Here is a 21161-nt window from a genome sequence, read left to right on the forward strand (position 1 = left end):
GACTAATATGCAGGCATAATTATTAAGGGAAGAAGCCAGGATCAGGGCCACATTTGTGGACATTTAAGGTATGATTCTTCTAAACATGGATGCATTGCAAAAACACATTGCAAATTCCAAAACTCTCATCCATGATAATAACTTCTCCATAGTTAATCACACGATGGAGTTATCAACATAAGTACATGTTGCATTACATGCAAGCAAGATGTTAAAAAAAAATTGGGACAAGATAATGTCATTGATTTTGAAAGTACATTCTGACTTCTTGTCACATTTTGGCATTACCATGTAGCATACACCTTTGGCATTAATGTCAAAAAGAGGGAGCATATGAGAAGATGCAATAAAGGGGGAGAAGATGAAAATAGAAAATGTAATATAAGGGCATAAGTAAAATGTATATATATGCATGAGGGAGCATCATATTATTATACATGTACATGTACAGATAATCAGAAAACATCTCTTAAAAAAGTAGTTTTGAAAAATCTAAAAAAATAGAGTACGTTACTGAGTTGAACACATAGGTTGGAGACTAAAGATCTCTTAGTGTGTCTCGTATTCATACTATCTATATTCTCTGTTGGATGTGATACAATGCATTACATATATACCAATCCAAATCACAATTCATTAAAATTGGCTACAATACAAGTTTCACCAAAGTACACAAAGTTGATCCAAATGCTGGAACTCAGGTTCTGGAGACACACTCAGTGAGGTTCTACCTTGCTTGAGATTCCTTTGGAGTGTAATGATAAATCTTTGTTGATCCTTACCTTGCTGTGAATGGAGCAAGGTGATCATTACACTCCAAAGGAATCTCAACCAACAAATCAAAGTTGGAGATTAGAGATCAGCCATTGGTTCATCCTAACAGGTGGAATAGTTAAATCCTTTCATAAGGTAGACTTAACAATCTTTTGTAAATATCTTTACTGAATGCATACTTCATTGTATGTTTTGTAAATCCTTTTACAAGGTGGACCTAGCAGTCCTTATTGCTCCTAATAGGGCAGATCATCAGAAGCGATCATTGTAAGCCTTAACCAACCAACTTTATGCTGCAATACTATAGCTTGTGGGCATCATCCCCACCCTAGTTTTACTTTCTATTTAGAAGGTTTCTAGGTCACCATATCTTATGTCAAAGTGTTATGAATGTTTTAATGCTTTCAGTTTTTCATGCATGCAATTAGATCATAATACATATGAAGGATTAATTGGTGAATAAAGAATAAGTTTTACTGGTTCCTGATTCACCCCTCGCCTCTCAGTAACCTAGCCTATCATATATTTCCAACAAGAACCTCCTTGAATATTTTAGGTTCTTCATCGATACTCAACAAAGAAAACAAAGAATACAAACATAACAAGTTTAGTTGGATTTCATTAGCTTGTGGACATCCTAAAAGTAGGAGTAATGAGATCTATCAACTTGTCTTCATCTAAATACTTGTCCTATACATAATTCAAACTCTCCAAACCATGTTCTTCTTGTCCATCCTAGATGAATCAATTGTTCTTCTACATCTGAATCTTCAAGCTTCTTAATCTTCACCTCAAAGTGCATTTTCTTTGTCTTCTCCTTTGGTTTCTGTTCACCGTGTAATCTCTAAATCCACTAAAAATCACATCTCTAGAAAATACCATTTATGATTTAAAAGATTCCAAAGCTTCTAACATATTAAATTCTCATTATATCCAACAACAATACATTTTTAATCTTTTGGGAATATTTTAGACAACTTCTTTCCAACCACATTAGCAAAATTGTCATAACAAGAGTGACTTACGTATATAATTAAAGGCTTCCTATGTCCACGCTTCATAAGGAGTTTTCTCAATAAGAATTGAACAAGAATATTATTAATTGAATAAAAATAAATATAGATTATTTACACAAAAATTATCTATCAAAATTAGCATCACTTTGCATGACCCTAGTTCGTTTAATTAAGTTTTGGTTCATTCCTTCTATTGCCTCTTTTGTTGGGGGAGTACATGAAGTAGTGTTATATTAGAAGAATTCCTACATAATTGCATAGCTCATAAGATTGTCTTAAATAATATTCACTAAAATGATTAGTTCTCAACATATTATAATCTAATTGCTTCTCAACCAAATCCTTAAATTCTTCAAATACAACTTCAACTTTAGAACACATAATGCAAGTCTAAGTGTATCTTGTGACATCATTAATGAAGGAAATATAATACCAATTTTTTCTCAAAGAATCAACATCCACTTGTCCACATACAGCTAAATGAATTGTTTCTAATGGTCTCTTTGCCTCATAAAACCCTCTATGAAATGATGATATATTATGTTTTACTAAACACAAAGTGCCCACAATTTTTTCCCCCAAAAAACTTAAATAATATCAACGAACTTTTTATTTCATTTAAAGTTTTATAACACTGAATAGATTAGCTTCATAAATTAAGTGCGTGCTCAAACTATAATATTAATAGTGAGACCTTCATTATATGTGCAATTTATATATCATAAATGGTGAGTTTCATATTATTTTATCATATAGACAAATGTAGAGATTGTGAATATTTAGAAATATGATATCATGTAACTACAAGACTAACAAGAAGATCCATTAGTTATTGAAATCACAATTTGTTTTGCAGTCAATTAATGTAGAGACATCATGGTTATAAGATTATTTTTTGAAAAATAGTTGAAATAAACTATTTGTGAACTTGTGTATAGTACATTTTGTTCACGATAGTGAAATATACTTATCCAACTTATTATGAGAAGGTTATCCACAAATAATTTCTATAAGGGAATCCTAGAGTTTTTTTCCATGTTCTATTGTGGTACATGATGGTGGCAACTAAAACCTATATAGTCAAGGATGCGACTACCTCATTGGAAGACCATCCAAACATATTATTCTCTTACTTTAAAAAGAGTATTTGTAAAGTTTGCACCATCCAAGTTGTAATTATTGTAATTCTATCAACATCCTCGATATAGAAGGATCTTTGTAAATGGGGATGGTCCTTCATGTAATGATTTCAAATCATATGATACTATAATATCCCCTATGAGGAATTAAATGGAATTCATAATCTAGCCTAATGTATCAAGAAGGTATGCCTTCTTCTAATTCCCCACCAAAGAAATTAGGGCATATGTATTTCCTAACTATTATGCAAGACATAATGTTTTAGGAGCTATACATGGGATTTTCTTCTCGATTCATTTCCCCCAGTTCCTACACTTTGGACAGGGATAAGATGTAAATATTTTAAAATTTAATAAAAATTTCAAGGCAAAAACCTATTAGCGAGTAAAAAATAAAAATCAACGTACTTCTTATTATTAAAAATGGTCTTAAGACTTTTTTCACCAATGTGACCCAAGGTATGTTACCACAACATACATGCATTTTAGTGCCAATTCTATCAAAATACTTACCAAAAATCAATACACATTTCTTAAAAAATATACCAATTTGAGATCCTTTACCTATCACCAAACTTCACTCTTACTAGCCTACAACTAGACTCATAAAACATCACATGTATTTTAGATTTATTCAACCTTTTATATAAAAAGAAGATTTCATATAACTCTTGGAATAAGCAAAACATTATCAAGATTTTTAATCCTGTCATCACATTTATCTACCCCTTTCTAATACTCTTCTTCATGTCATGGTCAAAGAAAATATCTTTTCTATTATATTCTTTGTAAGAGGAAAATTTCTCCTCGAGAGTAGTAATGTCGCAAGAGAAACTTGAATCATTAAGTTAAACATAATTGAAAATATACTTACTAAAATAAACAAAACATAAAGAGGATTTTTCATGGAATATTCAACATTCTTCTTAAAATTTACAATCTTTTTGTTTCACAATGTCCTCTTTCACCACAATTCCAAAACTTTTATCTTTTCAAGGATCTTGAAGCATACTTTAAACTTATCCATCCTTTTATCCCTTTTAGAATATTTCTCTTTTTACCTGCCTCATACATGCAAGCCATTGTGGGAGACAACCTCCATACAATTCCTTCCCTTCTCTTTGAAAGAAGTATGGAAATCACATTGTCTATCTTTGGTTTTGGATTACCACTACTAATGACAATAATTAGATTTTTGCAAGGTCTAGGCATTAATCAAATACACAAATTTTCATTTATGATTTAAGATTTATTAATGCAAGATAAATTATAGTCTAGTAAACACAATTAATGATATGTAGTAGAATCAACACACTTGATTTGAAAATAATATAAACTTCTCTTGAAATATAACTTATTGAATAAAATTTTTGTTTCATAAATATATAATATCCTCTTCCAAAACTTATATGTAGAATCTTATATTGAGACCATTAGGAGGATAAATATTGCAAGACATAAATGAATGGCTCTCTATAACTTCTTATCCAATTTCTTTTGATATACATTAGTCATAGTAAATGGATTTGTTGCTTATAAAATGAAAACTTTGATTTCTTTCTTTCAAAATACATTCCATCTTTAAGTTCCACAACTCGTAGCTAGTGCCATTGAATTTTTCAAAAGTTGTGTAAGAAAATGATTTTTTGATTTGTACAAAAGGATGACACAACAACAACTTCCACTAGAACAATAAAACCTTTGACACTTAAAATATAATGATGTCCCCCTCTAAACATAAGCATTAGCTCTTATATCAAATAAAAAAATTGAGGTTAAGAAATATTGAAATGTTAACTTCTTTAGATAATTGAAAATCTAAATATCAGATCACCAAAACTGAAATAAATCTGCATCTGTAATATTCAATAACAGTAAAAAAATTAGCAACCAAATGAAACGCCTAATTTATGTAGATAAATTCTTAAAAGAAATCTTAGTCAGAAATAAAAAGTCAAATTTATTAGTAATATTCAAAATTAAGTTGGCTACAAAAGTACAATTCAATATTGGATTGGGATGAGGATCGTTATAGTAAGACTAAGGTAACATAATATCCTTGGTGCCCATATAGACACAAGCCCAAGTTAGAAAGGTTGCTCTTGAATTTTGACATTTATGTGATTCACTCAATTAACAAGTAAACTCACATGTATCATGAGTTGTATTCATTTTGATGGCATTGTCCAAGCCACTCCATAATTAGAGCCCTTTTGCGTTGTCTCTAGACCAAAGAATTTTGGGGGATCTTGAGATGGAGATGCGACCTCTTACGATATTCTAGAAAAATAGAGTGATTCGAATAATCTATTTAATGGCAACAAAGAGGGGTTTAGCTCGTCGATATATTATTCACTTGCTAATCTACTTGTCATATCCTTTTTTCCCATCCTTGTTGCAACAAATGATGACCTTTCTATCCTCATTGAATGTTAGAATTGTCACTTAACCATATAGCAATAGGAAAAGAGAGACTCTATACATAACATGCATGACATAATACAATACAGAATTGAATCCATAAGCAATTAAAAGATTAATAATAGAAAATGGTTTGTATCACTTTATAAACAATCCTTAAATTGTACAAGATCTACTAAATATATATGACATATATTAGCTTGTTTTCTGGGTTCGATTGTGTAAGAATTTTTATCATCAAAGTTTCAGATCACACTCTATGATTCATCATCAAGATGCAAGAGATATGCCAAAGAAGAAAGGAGAGGAATATGATAGATTGTAGACCTGCGTTCCAATAAAAGGAGGGAAAGGGAGGGTAGATATACACACCACCCAAAAACTACAGCTATAATAAATAAAAAAGAAAAAAGCAGAAAAACTAAAGCCAAAAAATAAAAAATAAAAAGAAGAAATACCTACACACACACACACACAATTAACTATTAAAAAGCACAAAATAATTAAAGATATATAAATATAAAAATAAATAAATAAATAAACACAAATTTAAGTATATATATGACTATTTATACCAATATATCTATATATATAAAATCTAAAAGTTACCTACAAAAAAAAAAAAAGGAAAAAAAAGAGAGATAAAAAACTATTATATAATACACACACACAAATGTTTTTATATATGCATACACCTAGGGGATGACCCCAAAATGTAGAATCATTTGTATGAGGTCTATTGTTCGAATCTCAATGGTGTGTTTGTGTCTTGTGATTTCCAATGGTGTGGCATCGATGCCCATAATTGCCTCGTGCTCATGTTTCCCATTGGGGGCCCATTGTAGTTACTCACCCGTGTGCCTCGTGGGTCATGCCTTGCACCAGGTTGTATGCCCATTGTTCAAGCCTTGTGTCCAGGCCGTGTCCTCAATGCAGATGATTGGTGGACGTTTGCTGACCCTTATGATTTTCAAGGTTTTGGAGTTCTGTTTTGCACCCTCTCTCACACCTACTTGGAGTCGTCTCTCATTGTCTAAACAACACTTGATTGGGAGATATAAGGAGAATTAGGGAGTTATAAGGAGATGAAGTGATAAGGTGATAATGTGGAGGGATAAGGAGATGTAGTGAAAAGGTGATAATGTGGATAGATAAGGATTTAGGAGTGATAAGGGGATAATATGGAGGGATAAGGAGTTGGTTTGGATATGGTGTGTTGTTGGGCATTGGTCGGTAACTTGGTAGGTGTGAATCTTGAGCTAGATATTCTCGAGGAATTGTTGTAGCCACAATCTAATCTAGAGGTGTTAATGGCCTCACATAGATAAAAAATATTGAATGATTGTGTAATACTTCGGGGATGGGGTCCCCCCAGATGTGACCCTCAAAACAATTACAGACCAAAATAAAAATAAAAATGCATACACCTAAGTAAATAGAAATAATATGCAAATAAAAAAGGGGGCGGGGAGGGGAGGGAGAATTCATAAGAATGGGTAAACGAGGTGAAAGAGAGGGGCAACAAGCGGGAAATAAGAGTGATAGACACCCAAGAGACAAAGCAAGAGAAGCCATACTATGAGCTAGCCAAGAACGAGAACCAGAGGGGAGGGGGAGAGTGGGAGGATGCTCAAGGAAAAGACAAGGGGACTGAGGGAAAAGGCGAGGCGGAAAAGAAAACAAGACAAGAAGAGGGGTTAAGAAGTGGGAGGACGAGGGTTTCTATGACAACACAACAGATGCCACAAATGGTCTTAATACATTTAACTAAAATTTTAATTTTAATTTATTTTCAATAGATATATTTAGGGAATATAATATTTGAAATGAGTTCACTACCCGCCTTTTCTTTAAACTTTATACATATATTGTTTAACGACTCATGTTTAATATGAAACGATAAAACAGTTTCCCACAGGATCAATCTTTCTGTTCCAGCACGTTTTCGTCAGGGTCTGTGCTATAGCATCGATAAGCATAATGTAATTGGCTCATGGCTTCGGCATTGTAGAATGTAAGAGGCATGTACCATTAAATAAGTTACAAAACATACTCTTGATCTCTACCGCATTCGGTTGCACGCATTGGTACAAAGCGTAGTCGCAGGTCGAAATAAAGCCTGGGATTAAGTGCAATTTGATCAAGGTAGAGTTGATGTAATGGACATCTGTAGGCCTCCAAGAAATTAACATGGAGTTCAGCGATACTTACAAGCAAACAGGAGCCTGCTCTTTCTCCCCAAATGCACGCTATTTGGCTGTAGCAGTTGACTACAGACTGGTTATTCGAGATGTCACCACCCTTAAGGTATGTTTTCCACATAGATAAATTTCTTTTTGTTTCTTTCTCTGAAATCGAACTCCATTCACAACATTTAAACTCAATCATCTTCTGCATCAGTCTAGGGCTGCAGTGAAATCACACGGATCCAAAATTTGTGTCCTATCAAACTATGTGTGTAAGAGCTACTCCTTGGAATGGGTTACTTAGGTTTTGCACTTCAAGTACTACCTCTACATTCGCTCTTATAATAATCAATGACGACGATTAAAAACGAACTTTTGAGAATGCACATCCCTGGCGATGCTGAAAACGTTGAGCGAAGGAGGTCACGGGTGGTCAAATAGAACCGCAATCGGACAACCATTGTAGTTTTATTATTTCTGTTAAATTACTATCCTTTACTCGTCAATTTAATAAATACTAAGAACATGCCATTAGGTCTATGCAATACAAAATTTTGCAGCAGAGAAATCCTCTGTGTATGCTTCAATAGTCGAATACGTGGTAAAGGCTTCATCCTTTGGGAGCGGGCTTCCCTTAAAGAATTACACACATTGGGTTGCCGCTATCTGAACTTGGGGTTTTGCTGCCAAAAATGCCCCAATTTACTGGTACATGCTATAGGTCTAGTATAACAAACGGAAAAGAGAAATTTGAACTTGATTTTGACTTTGACGTTTGCATCGGAGAGACGAATTCTGTAGATATTGCTTTCTTCTTTTCACAATAAGTTATTGATCTCATTGTTGACATCTTGTAAATAAATTCAAAATTCTGATCCATCTAAACTTACGCACATCTGAATATTGATTATGCCAAGTTCTATGAGTACTTTTATATAAAATTTAAAGTGAATACCAAGTTTAGCCGAGATGGATATGGATCTAGAAATTTTGAAGGTTCTAGTTAATGTGAAATTTCAGAAATCTAGCTTACAGTCGAGTGATTGGAGGTATTAACCCTAGCTTTGATGCTTTAAAAAATGGAATGATGTTTAATATTCATTCAGCAAACTGATTTGTAAAGAATTCAGTGATCTTATTGGAATTTAAATTAAAAGTTCATATGAATAAGAAGTAAGTGGCAAAGTTTGGTGTATTTTATCATAGAAATTTGAATTCTGGCCATTATATACGAATACATTCAAATTCATTTGAAATTGTCTTTGTATTTGTCCTTTCTTATCTTTTTGGGCTCATCGATGTTCCCAGTTTTCTGTTTATATTCTTTTCTGCTGGTAGAGCTATATCTGCAATATTCTCAGAATGAAATGTGATCTGGGGCATTTCAACACCGCTGAAAGAAACGTTGACGCATGAATTGAGTTTCTGTTATGGATGGATTGACATGCTGATATTTTGAGAACGATGGCAGAAAGAGTCTTTGAGAGCCCTGCTAGCGAGCTGCATCAGCAAAGTGATAATTGTCCGAGTCCATAATTTACCCTTTTTCACTCAACTGCTCCAAGGCTGAACTAACATTCTTTCTCCAACCAAGATTGTGTTTGACCCCATGTAATAGAATGAAGGGTTGGTGGGCAGTGTTTGATAACAGGAACATAATTTGCAAGCCTATTGAGGACAAGAATGAATTATTACGATGTAATTGGTAAATATTTTCTTGTTATTAATAGAGACCGAGAGGTCTATATATTATTATATACAAAAGAATGACACAATGTTTCCTTAGGAAACAATCGTAAAGAATAGAAACTTTCTATTCTAGTTAAAAGAAAACTAACAGTTATCTACAGCTAACTAAATATTAGAAACATTCTAATATTTACAATAGATTACAAACAAAAAGCCATTAACTAATAATAGACGCTATCTATTGTTGTAATACCCTCCCTTAATGGTTAATCTATCCACAACATCAAGCTGTCCTCTGAATTTGACAAACTTATCAAGACCAAGAGGCTTGGTGAGAATGTTTGCAGTTTGAGCCATGGTAGAAACATACTGCAAGTCCATTGTCTTGTCTTCAACTAGTTGTCATATGTGGTGACAATGAACATTCATATGCTTAGTTCATTCATGGAAGATTGAATTTCATGCTAACTTGATAATGCCTTCATTATCAACAAACAAAGTGGTCGGTCTTATTGGTGACATCTGCATATCCCCAAGCATTCGATGAAGCCAAACAACTTCACAACCTACCTTAATTGTTCCTCTGTATTCAGCCTTGGTGGAGGAGAGAGAAACTGCTTGCTACTTCTTATTGGTCCATGTGACAACACTGGATACCAAACTGAACACATTTAGAAGTTGACTTTTTATCGTCAACAGAGTTTGCACAATCTGAATCTATGAACCCATTGAGTCTAGGATTAGAACTTCAAGAGTAAATAAGTCCATAATCTTAAGTGCCATTCACATAACGAAGCACACGCTTTGTTGCCATCCAATGATCAGCCTTAGGAGCTGTCATAAAGCATGAGATATAGCTGACTGCGAAGCTAATATCAGGCCTAGTAGTAGAGAGGTAGATGAAGTTGCCTACTAGTTGCCTATATGTAGTGTCATTGATAGGAGAAGAATCAGACTTTGCTGATAACTTGAGACCTTTCTCCATTGGTGTAGATGCAGGCTTGCAATCATGCATACGAAATTTGTCCAATAGAGCCCTGACATATTTGGACTGAGAGATGAATATACTAGAAGACTATTGCCAAATCTCAACACCTAGGCAATAATGCATGAGCCCAAGATCCATTATATCAAAAGACTAGCATAAATTCTGTTTGATTCCCTGAATCAACGATGCCGAATTGCCAGTGATGATCAAATCATCCGCATAAATAACCAGAAGGATGATGTCATTGCCAGTAGTCTTGATGTACAAATTTGAGTCCGAAGAACTCCTCTGAAAGTCTTGATCACTGAGGTGCTTATCAATTTTTATGTACCATGCCTGAGTGGCCTACTTCTAGCCATACAGAGCTTTCACCAATACGAGAACTTGACTGTCTTTACCAGCAATCTTGAAACTAGGAGGCTGCGTCATGTAGACCTCTTCATGGAGATCACCATTTAGGAAAGCACTCTTGACATTCATTTGATGGACTTTCTAGCCAAACTATGCTGCCATGGCTAGGACTAATCTGATTGTGCTCAGCTTTGCAGTAAGAGCAAAGATCTTCCTATAATCAATGCCGTGATGCTGAGAAAAGCCCTTCGCAACTAAACGAGCTTTGTACTTATCTAAAGTACCATCAGATTTGTATTTGATTTTGTAAACCAATTTGCAGAGAATGGGTTTCTTCCCTGGTGGAAGATTTGAAAGGACCTAGGTGTTATTCTTTAGCAGACTTTGGTGTTCAGATGTCATGGCCTCTTCCCACTTTGGAATTCCTTTAGCCTCAGAATATGTTTGAGGTTTAAACACACTGTGAATGTTGGCTATGCGAGCAAAGTTAACAAACTTTGTAGGTTTGCTCTTTTTCCGAGCAATTCTCCCATCAATGAGCTCATATTCATGACATGAGCAAGTGTCTTAGCCCACCACTTAGGTCGGAGAGTGTCATGTCCCCTTTTCAAATAATTAAAAATAATAAACTTTGCTAAGGCAGGCAGGCTCCAAAAAGGTGAAGTTTCGGCAAAAGGGGCTAATCTTTGGAAACCAATGGACTAATAAATAAAAATTATTATTAAATTATATTTTATTAACCCCTCTTGGACGTGAGTTAGGGTTATGCGCTCTTTTAAGGGGTTTGGAGGCATTTTGGGCTCATTCCAGAACTTGATTTTTGCGCATTGCTTTGTTGTTCTTCAGAGGCTGCCAAACCTGTGAAGAAGGAGACCCAAGAACGGGAGTTTGCAGGTTTCCAGGAAGGCTAAGGACGAGAGTTTGAAGCCATTTCATGTGCATGCTCATGTAGAGTTTGCCTTTGTGCTGAACAGTGCAGATTTGTGGGTTTTCGGGTGTATTTTTTGTAAGAGTTTGGTGTTTCCGGTTGAGTATTTCATATCAGTTTGGGTTGCTGCTGTATATCAGACTTTTAAATGTTAAAATAGAGCTGAATATATGTATTTGGATATGATTATACTTCTGTGATAGATTATTAAGTTTTGTGGTGATTCCGGGCTATTTTGTGCTATTTTCGGGAGCCCGATGAGCATTGTTTTTGTCCTCCGTTTGGGAGCTATTGTGTGCATGTTATACAGATCTGGAAATGTCATTTTATAAGTTGTTGTGTTGCTCAAATTTCTGTAAAAATATCCACTTTCAGATTTATTAATAATATGTGAAGCTGTGAAATTTTTGACACTATTTTTGGCATACCCGATTTGGGATTTATTGAGAAATTTGGTAGATCTTTGTGATATTGGTTGTTTGATTTTGAAAATTTGATTAGAGGCCTGAAATATCATATAAAATCAGAAAAAGAGACATTTCAGTGGTATCAGAGCAATGATCTTGCCAGCCTGAGGGTTTGTAGAAGTTTGCATGTCAGTTTTGACAACTACCCAAATCTTGCATGTCATAATTTATGGTTGCATGTTCCTTCTAATCAGCTGCATGCCAAAATTTATGGTCGCATGCAACTAAGTGAAAGAGAAAAAAGATATTTGCAGCGAGAAAAGAATAAATTTTTTTTGATCAAACCTCCAGTTGAAAGTAAAAGTACAAAATCCAAGAAAGGGAAAAGTATGGCTGATCCAGATGAGATGGCAAAGAAATTCTTCCAAGACATCCAAAATACTCAGAAACAAACAGTGGATAGTTTGGCAGAAACTAGAGAGGCTTTGCGAATATTGACAGAAAAACTACAAGGAGTTGCATCTATTAATGAGAAAGGGAGCACTTCAGAGGAGCCAAGAAATCTGAAATCCACACCATCTAAATCAACCAAAACTATTTTCTTGCCTGCAGATGAGCCACCAGTACCAAATCCAACCATTAATCCCGTGGAAGAGGTTACAGGTAACTTGATTGCATTAAGAGCTACTTACAATGGCTTAGATGATGACTTTCGTAGTTCGGTTCCTTTTAGAGAATATGTGGATATGATGAACACTTTGATGCCCAAGAAAGAGAACAGGAGGGAGCATGACATAAGTGGAAGAGAGCTCAAAAATAAAATAAGCAAGTTTACAGCACCTACTTTTGATGGAACAAATAAAATTTCAGCTAGAGCATGGCTACAAAAATTACAGACTTTCTTCACACTTAACCCCATGAAGGAGAGTGATGCTGTTCAATTTGCAAGTCTACACTTGGAAGATGCAGCCTATGATTGGTGGTATCATGGAATGACTACTCAAGGTCATGATCAGGTAACTACATTTTATGATTTCAGTCAAAGAGTGATAGATAGATTTGACCTCAAGGATGATGAAGAGTACTTTAAAGAATTGTCAAAGTTGAAGCAAACCAAATTAGTTAATGAGCATATAGAAGAGTTTCAAAAAGTGGCTTTTATGGTACCTGATATGAGTGAAAAGAGGATTGTTTATCTTTTTCTTGATGGTTTAAAAGATTCTGTTAAGGGTTTGGTTAAGGCTTTCTCACCCTCAACCTTACAGGAAGCTATCAAAAGAAGCTTGCAACTTGAAACTTGCATGCCTATGAAATCAGTCACTAATCAAAAACCCCCAAATCTTTGGCAACATAAGGGAAATTTTCAGAAATTTTTTTTCCCAACACTACCACCAAAAGATGTGATAAATGTGGCAAAAAAGAAGGTAGATGAAGAGACTAGGAGTGAATTACGAAGGAAAAAGATTTGTTTTACTTGTAGAGAACCATGGGTTCCAGGACATAGATGTTTGGGGAAAGGTCAAGTGCACTATATTGAAGTTGCTTCAGAATCTGATTTAGATGAGCATGAGGAATTTCATGACACTAAGGAGGAGGTAGAAGAAGAGAAAGAAAAAGAAATCAGCAAGGATGACACTTTAGCAGCATTATCAGGAGTCCCAAGATACCATCCCTTTCGAATTCGAGGGGTACTAGCAGGGCAAAGGTTGACAGTTCTTCTTGATAGTGGGGCAACTCACAATTTTATTGATGAGGGATTTGTCATGAAAAGAGGGCTTAAAGCAGAAGATTTTGAGGGATTCAATGTTACTGTAGCTGATGGATTCACTATGCCTTGCACACGGGTGGTGAAACAACTCAAGATGACCTTAGGAGATTATGAGTTATGTGATGACTTCTATGTGGTTGGTATTGGGGAGACAGATCTTGTATTGGGTGTTCAATGGTTGCAATCTGTTGGAGGCTATTACATGAACCATCAAACTATGGAGTTTAAATTTCATTCCAATGGGAAAAAAGTCATATTGAGAGGCTTATCGAATGGAGCACCTAAGGCGGTCTCTGCAAAAAGGATGGAGAGGACTTTTCGAAGAGGACAAGTAGCATGGGCAGCAGGAGTCATAATCCATCCAACAAGCTCTCCAAAGAATCAAGGTAATTTCCATTTTGAAATTCAAAATATTCTTGATAAGCATAGTATAGTTTTCAATGACTTGCCTCCAGGATTACCACCAGATAGAGGTTTTGAGCATGTTATAGAGTTAGAACAGGGTGCCAAACCAGTTATAACAACCCCATACCGCCATCCAAGAGGTTATAAGGAAGAAATTGAAAAAACTATTAAAGAACTCCTGGACATGGGATTCATAAGGCCTAGCTCTAGTCCATTTGCATCATCTGTGGTACTTGTCAAGAAAAAGGATGGTACAATGAGAATGTGTATAGACTACAGGGCTCTAAACAAGAAGACCATAAAAAATAGGTATCCCATACCACACATAGATGAACTCATTGATGAGTTACATGGTGCTGTATACTTCTCAAAAATTGACTTAAGATCAGGGTACCATCAAATCCGAATGAGGAGTGAAGATGTGGAAAAGACTGCTTTCAAATGTCACTATGGGCACTTTGAATTTCTTGTTATGCCATTTGGCCTCACTAATGCACCTGCAACATTCCAATCTTGTATGAATAAGGTATTCAGCCAGCATCTTCGAAAATTTGTTTTGGTATTTTTTGATGATATTTTGATTTACAGTAAAACATGGGAAGAGCATCTAAAGCACATAGACACTGTTTTGGGAATCTTGGAGCAGCAATCTTTCTATGCTAGGCTATCTAAATGTGAGTTTGGTTTGACAGAGATCCTATATTTGGGACATATTATAAGTTCTAAAGAAGTACAGGTTGATTAACAAAAAATCTAGGCAATTTTGGATTGGCCTCCACCCACTAATCTTACACAGTTGAGAGGTTTCTTCGGGTTGTGTAGCTACTATAGGAGATTTGCCAAGGGATTTTCTCAGCTTGCTGCCCCCTTGACTGATTTGACAAAGAAAGGAGCTTTTGTTTGGATAGAAGAGGCACAAAAAACATTTGATAAGCTTAAGGAGATAATGAGTTCATGCCCTGTGCTTGCAATTCTAGATTTCTCTTTACCTTTTGTTATTGAATGTGATGCTTCTGGAGAAGGTATAGGAGCTGTCCTAACTCCAAGGGGACATCCAATAGCATTTGATAGTAGAAAATTAAATCAATCAGAGAAAGGTTACTCCATTTATGATAAGGAAATGTTGGCAATCATGCATGCACTTCATAAGTCTAGACAATATTTGGTATGTGGGAGATTTATTGTAAAGACAGACCATAATAGCCTCAGGTTCTTCTTGAACCAAAGGGATTTGAATGATCGTCAACAAAAATGGGTAAGCAAATTGCAAGCTTATGATTTTGATATTAAATACATGAAAGGAAAGAATAATGTGGTTGCTGATGCTCTCTCAAGAAAGCCCACTTTGTGTTCCTTAACATCTATCTCTGCTGATTGGAAAGTCTCCATAATTTCAAAGTATGCTAAAGATTCCTTTGCCACCAAGATTTTGGATAAGTTAGTGGATGATAACAGGTACAAGGTTGTTGATGAATTGATTTATTACAAGAACATGATCTTCTTAATGCCAGGATCAAAAACTAAGGAGAGGATATTGAGGGCCTTTCATGACACACCTTTGGCTGGTCATCAGGGATACTTCAAGACATACAGGCAAATTCGAGAGCGGTTTTCATGGAAGGGTATGAAGGAGGATGTCCTTAAACACATTAAGGAATGTATGGTATGCCAACAAAGCAAGAGTGAGAAAAATTTTCCTGCAGGGTTGTTGCAGCCACTTCCTATTCCTAAACAAAAATGGGAAAGTATTTCCATGTACTTCATCATTGGGTTACCCAAGGTTCAAGGTAAGGATTGCATATATGTGTTGGTAGATAGACTAAGTATGCACATTTCTTTCCTATCACATCTGATTTCAAGGCATCACAAGTGGTCGAATTGTTCTTCAAGGAAATTTTTAGATTACATGGCTTGCCTAGAAACAATGTTAGTGACCGAGACAGTAGATTCCTCAGCTCTTTTTGGAAGGAGCTCTTTCATTTGGCAGGAACTGAACTCACTCCCAATACTAGCTATCACCCTCAAACAGATGGACAAACAGAGATAGTTAATAAATGGATAGAGGGATATTTGAGGAACTATGTTTCAAATCAACAACATGCTTGGGTGAAATGGTTACACCTAGGGGAGTATTGTTACAATACATCTCATCACATGTCTATTGGTATGCCTCCTTTTCGTGATCTTTATGGTTATGATGCCCTTTCTTTTGTTGATCTAATACTTTCTGATAGCAGAGTACTTGTAACAAGTGATTTCGTCAAGCAAAACCAAGACATAATAAGGTCCCTCAAGGATAATCTACAACATGCACAAAACCAACAAAAGTTATATGCTGATAGGAAAAGGATTGAAAGATCTTTTGAGGTGGGAGATTTGGTATTTGTTAGGTTGTAGCCATATAAGCAAAGCACCTTAAAGAGGAGTGGGGCAGAGAAACTCAAGCCAAGGTTCTATGGGCCTTATAAGATCATCAAGAAAGTAGGAGAGGCAGCTTATGAATTGGAGCTCCCACCAAACAGCAAAATACATAATATTTTCCATGTATCTTGCCTGAAGAAGGTTCTAGGCCAGCAAACCATAGTATTTACAGAATTACCACCTCTTGATGATGAAGGGAAATTAGTTTTGATACCAGAAGAGATTTTGGATACAAGAGAGAAAAGATTGAGAAACAGGAGCGTCATAGAGCATTTGGTCAAATGGAAAGGATTACCACTAGAGGATGCAACTTGGGAAGGAGCACATACTCTTGAGAATTCCAACCTTCATTGCTTGAGGACAAGCAATATTTGGGAGGGGAGGACTTGTCATGTCCCCTTTTCAAATAATTAAAAATAATAAACTTTGCTAAGGCAGGCAGGCTCCAAAAAGGTGAAGTTTCGGCAAAAGAGGCTAATCTTTGGAAACCAATAGACTAATAAATAAAAATTATTATTAAATTATATTTTATTAACCCCTCTTGGACGTGAGTTAGGGTTATGCTCTTTTTTAAGGGGTTTGGAGGCATTTTGGGCTCATTCTAGAACTTGATTTTTGCGCATTGCTTTGTTGTTCTTCAGAGGCTGCCAAACCTGTGAAGAAGGAGACCCAAGAACGGGAGTTTGCAAATTTCCAGGAAGGCTAAGGACGGGAGTTTGAAGCCATTCCATGTGCATGCTCATGCAGAGTTTGCTTTTGTGCTGAACAGTGCAGATTTGTGAGTTTTCGGGTGTATTTTTTGTAAGAGTTTGGTGTTTCCGGTTGAGTATTTCATATCAGTTTGGGTTGCTGCTGCATATAAGACTTTTAAATGTTAAAATAGAGCTGAATATATGTATTTGGATATGATTATACTTCTGTGATAGATTATTAAGTTTTGTGGTGATTTCGGGCTATTTTGTGCTATTTTCGGGAGCCCGATGAGCATTGTTTTTGTCCTCCGTTTGAGAGCTATTGTGTGCATGTTATACAAATCTGGAAATGTCATTTTATAGGCTGTTATGTTGCTCAAATTTCTGTAAAAAATCCACTTTCAGATTTATTAATAATATGTGAAGCTGTGAAGTTTTTGGCACTATTTCTGGCATACCTGATTTGGGATTTATTGAGAAATTTGGTGGATCTTTGTGATATTGGTTGTTTGATTTTGAAAATCTGATTAGAGGCTTGAAATATCATATAAAATCAGAGAAAGGGACATTTCAGAGAGGAGAATGACCAAAATTAGTATCAGGAGATGTTTGGTGATTAGGTTTCTCAGAAGAATCAGAATCAAACTTAGGTGAAGCATCTACAAATCGAGGCGATCCTATAGGGGAAGTTGGAGGTGTCTGTATAGGGATCATTGGTATGTTGCAGGAGCTACTGGAGCCCTCCCATCAAGTGGACCTAATGAAACCCTAACTCCCAAATCATGAGCCTTCGTAGTCTAGTTTGCTGGATTAGGAACAAGAGAAACAAACATGAATTGTCGTCGTTGTTCATCAAAGACTGCATTGCAACTGTACAGGAGACGAGATGTCTCAATGTCAATTAAGTGGTAGGCTTTGTGAAGACTACTGTATGTAGCAAGCATGAGTTTTTGACTCTTGGTATCCAACTTGGTGCGTGACGAATCAGGGATCCAAACAAAAGCAAGGGAGCCAAAAACTTTTAGGTGATTGTTTTTGGGCTTGCAATCAGACTAGGCCTTTTTCAGAGTTTTACCTTTGATGACCATGGTGAGTGACCGGTTCAAAAGGTAAAATGTAGTGTTAACTCCTCTTGCCCAGAACTTCTTTAGAACATGTTTGTGTTCGAGCATGGTGATGGAGCCTTAAATTTTGGCAAATAGGGGCTTCTATTCAATCTTTTTCTCCTACTTTTATACACAATTGATGGTAAACTTATTCAATTATATCACAACTTTATTACAGAATTTAGAACAAAGATAAATTTGAAAAGGCCTACTCTGGTATACATGGTAATTACTATGTTCTATAGCGATGAAGGGTCCTCACATGAAGATGTACACAGAATATTACTTCACCAAGACATAACACAGTTCAGAAATACATTTGAATGTACAATAATGATGCTTTAGAATGGGATGCTTTTTAGCTGAAAAATGCATAATGGACCATTGTGTGAATACGGGAGTTGAAGATTTATTGGTTGTACAACAGAAACTTGCCCATGAAAAATATTGTATGTTTTGCACTGTTGTAGGAATGTCAAGTCTGTAAGCAGTTTGTGATGTGTTCTAAAACAAGGACATCATATTCATTTCCAAGGAAGAAACAGGGTGTGGCCTTCATGCTACCAGTTGGGTCAATGAGATGGGATACAGAGCCAAGCTGGAGGAGCGGTGACAATAAATAAGCAGTTCCACTTCACAAACATCTGCACCATAAACCATGGGAACTATACACAGTCACCTCTTAAAAATAATAATGAGAACAATTGAGATAGGATCAAATATTTGATGCAACCACAAGGGCAAACATGGGAAGTCATGCTTGCAATTGAATACTTATTTGTAAAAAAATGGCACACCCTGTGCAGTTACGTGTTTCAGCCTTAATAAACAATCCTTGATCCGATCAAGCAAATGTTCAGACGATTATAAATAAACTCCAAATCTCAATATTTGCGGCATCACATAGGAAAGTTCTGATCAATTATCTCAAGCCATAGAAATAAAGCACTTTTCCCCATTCAGGCTGTAACATGTGAAAATTGGAGCCGTCACTCATGAAGACATCAATCTGTTCTTCGAACGACCACCGTAGAACTCATCAGGTCATTCCAGATCACTATGAGCACATCCACGCGGGAGTATGAGAAATCCGTCAGGCTGAAGACAACGAACTTGCATAGTGAGACGAGAGTTTATATCGCAGGAGACATGTTAGGATTATTTGCGATAATGGAGGCTGAACAGTTGTCCCTCCATGGTGGCATGCGAATTCATATGGAGATGAGATTATACTTTGGCGACAATAATTTAGGAAGCCGTATTTAACACGCAAGCCCTTGAGAAGCCAATTATCGTTGATAATTCAGAATTTAAAACCTTCAATAAAAAATAGAGATGTTCGATAAGTGAATATAATAATTTGTAAGGTAATGTGATTAATAATGGTAGCCTTTAAAGTTAAGGAGAGGTGTGTTTTATTTTTGAAGAGAGAGAACTTTTTGTTTAAAAGGTCACATTCCTTTAGTATTAGAGATATAAAAGGTGTATCATTTGAACAATAAAAAGATATATTCAAGAAGACATATCAGAACGTTTTTATATTCTCTCAGAAGGAGTATTTTACATTTTATTATTGTATGGAGGAATAAGGGGTTAATTATGATTTTATAATATAAAGTCCATTATTTTATTTTTAAAATAAAATAGAAATGTCTTTTGTTTATTTTTAAATAGCCTAGAGATTTGAACTGTAGGCGAATCGTCCTTTGTAATTATATTTTAGAATTCTATATATGATTTTGATATCAGATAAGTGGACATGGTCAATTAGCATAGCATTTTAGATTTGATCATCATAGGTGTTGTGAAATATTAAATTGTTTCCATACCTCTATCCAGTTTGTCTCCTTCTTAGCAGAGTCAAAATTCAATCTGGACTAATTTAAGATTGCATTATAATTGGTCTGTCGCATCTGGATTATTAAAATTGTTGGCAGTATAAGTGCATTGAACATTATGAAGTTCTATTGGAAAGTTCACCGAAGTTGACTCTATTGTTCGGATGAGCGAAGGCACCGGTCTTTTTATTGAAGTCAGAAAATCTATGTATTCCTTCTACAAGCATCAATTCCATTATTTGCAGAATTTATACAAAACATTCAACTATTATCCAGCATCTAGTTTCATTTTGATCGAGTTCGAGGACTTTGCCAGCTGAAGAACTCCAGAAGTTTAAATTCGCTATAGAAAAACTTTGAACCAGACAGTCAGTGTTAAGGTAAAGGTTGACCCGCTTGGGTGTAGCGGAGCCCAAAGTGTAGGGGAATCTAAGCAATTTCCGTTCGTTGGCCAAAATTTGATTGAGAGATCCTACCAGAGAAGTGGCAGGCTCTTGGATTTTCAATCAGTGGTTTTGGGAACCAACACATGGATCGAGCCATCTCAGTGATTGTTTTGTTCCAACATTTAACTACACTATTCTATTGTGGTGTGTGGGGTGTGGTTAACAGGCATTTGATGCCATGAGTATCCAAGAAGCTGGAAAATTGATTAGAACAAAATTCCCCCTTATTGTTTGACCTAAGAGTAATAATAGATTTCTCAGACTCTTTCAAGTAAAGGTTAAAACTTCTGAAATACAGGAAATGGATTTGATTTCTTTTTAAGAAAATACACCCACATTTTTCTACTGAAATCATTAACAAACAACACCCAAGAACAAAAGGAGTGGCCATAGGGCTGCAAATAGCGGCATGAACAAGCTGAAGTTTGAGAAGCTTGCCATGAATCACCATTGGTGAAAGATGTGCAATGTTGCTTCCCAGCTTGACATGCATCACAAACTCCAAGATGTTGACTCTGAATCCTTGGCAAGCCGAGGACAAACTCTTCTCAAGCAAGCTAAGAGAGATAATGCACGTTTATGTGCC

At 35.7% G+C, this 21161-nt stretch overlaps 1 protein-coding gene across 2 annotated transcripts in view; it reads left to right on the plus strand.

Moving 5' to 3' along the window:
• The first annotated feature begins 7238 nt into the window (after nucleotides 1-7238).
• LOC149552347 (Transducin/WD40 repeat-like superfamily protein) overlaps nucleotides 7239-21161 on the plus strand; it is a 94456-nt gene continuing 80533 nt past the window's right edge. The window contains exon 1 of one of the 2 annotated variants that reach the window (XM_089787882.1): nucleotides 7239-7657. In XM_089787882.1, the coding sequence (XP_089644008.1) occupies nucleotides 7541-7657 (117 nt within the window). In that variant the 5' untranslated portion in view covers nucleotides 7239-7540. The remainder of the gene's footprint in view (nucleotides 7658-21161) is intronic. The other variant, XM_089787883.1, reaches the window with a different exon arrangement.

This window comes from Cupressus sempervirens, chromosome 6 (genome assembly GCF_028749045.1).
Source record: "Cupressus sempervirens isolate cs-2001-9-10 chromosome 6, ASM2874904v1, whole genome shotgun sequence".
In the NCBI taxonomy this organism is placed as follows: domain Eukaryota; kingdom Viridiplantae; phylum Streptophyta; class Pinopsida; order Cupressales; family Cupressaceae; genus Cupressus; species Cupressus sempervirens.